The 987-nt window shown below is 39.3% G+C and overlaps 2 protein-coding genes across 2 annotated transcripts; both read left to right on the top strand.

Annotated features, from left to right (window-relative positions):
- Positions 1–93: 93 nt before the first annotated feature.
- Pmar_PMAR027725 (ATP synthase alpha subunit vacuolar, putative) lies at positions 94–776 on the top strand (the record flags this gene model as incomplete). Its single annotated transcript, XM_002779114.1, has 3 exons — positions 94–141; positions 187–312; positions 359–776. Coding segments are annotated over 3 exons (592 nt in total), but the record flags the coding sequence as incomplete, so codon positions are not given.
- A 35-nt stretch (positions 777–811) lies between these two features.
- Positions 812–968, top strand: Pmar_PMAR027726 (hypothetical protein; the record flags this gene model as incomplete). Its single annotated transcript, XM_002779115.1, has 1 exon — positions 812–968. A coding segment is annotated over one exon (157 nt), but the record flags the coding sequence as incomplete, so codon positions are not given.
- Positions 969–987: the final 19 nt, after the last annotated feature.

A 987-nucleotide genomic window follows, 5' to 3' on the forward strand; every position in this document is an offset into this window, starting at 1 on the left:
GAATAATAATCGTTATTATAATACTACTCAGCTGCTACTATTTGAATGTATGTTGTTAGTTAGTTATTATTGTTGGAGTCACTACTTTTTATCATGGTAATGACCAAGTCCTCTGAGGCTTCTATCGGACGTATTCATAAGGTAAGTAGTAGTACTCTTGTTATTGTGAGTAGTATGAATCTTTAGGTCGCCGGTCCTTTGGTCGTGGCTGATAACATGTCCGGTTCTAAGATGTACGAAGTGGTTCGTGTTGGTTGGGAGAATCTTGTCGGAGAGATTATCAAGATTGAGGGAGATACTGCCTCAATTCAGGTAATTACAACTAATAATAACAAGATTAGTATTATAAGCTTATTAGGTTTATGAAGATACTGCTGGTTTAACTGTTGGTGATCCGGTTATCAAGACTGGTAAACCTCTTGCTCTTGAGCTAGGACCTGGTATTCTTAATAATATCTTTGATGGTATTCAACGTCCTCTAGAGCGTATTCGTGATTTATCCAAATCATTGTTCATTCCTCGTGGTGTCGATGTTGCTGCTCTTGATGGCGATAAACTCTATGAGTTTAAACCAGCTGCTAACGTACGTGTTGGTGATATCGTAACTGGTGGTGATATTATTGGTTTTGTTATTGAGAATGGTTTATTCAGTAACCATAAGGTTATGGTACCTCCTGGAAATCAAGGACGTGTACAATGGATTGCCCCTAATGGTAATTACTCTGTTCATACTTGTTTAATGGAGATTGAGTCCAACAGTAGCAGCCTTGGAGGAAGTGATGTCGATGTAAGTAGTAGTACTACTACTAAGCTATCTATGGCACATTCATGGCCTGTAAGACATGCTCGTCCATGTGTTGAGAAGCTCCCTGGTATTGCTCCTATGCTTACTTGTCAACGTGTTATTGATGCTTTATTCCCTACTACTCTTGGTGGTACTTGTGCTGTACCTGGTGCCTTTGGTTGTGGTAAGACAGTTATTTCTCA

The sequence above is a fragment of the Perkinsus marinus genome (genome assembly GCF_000006405.1).
Source record: "Perkinsus marinus ATCC 50983 genomic scaffold scf_1104296947808, whole genome shotgun sequence".
Classification (NCBI taxonomy): Eukaryota; Perkinsozoa; order Perkinsida; family Perkinsidae; genus Perkinsus; species Perkinsus marinus.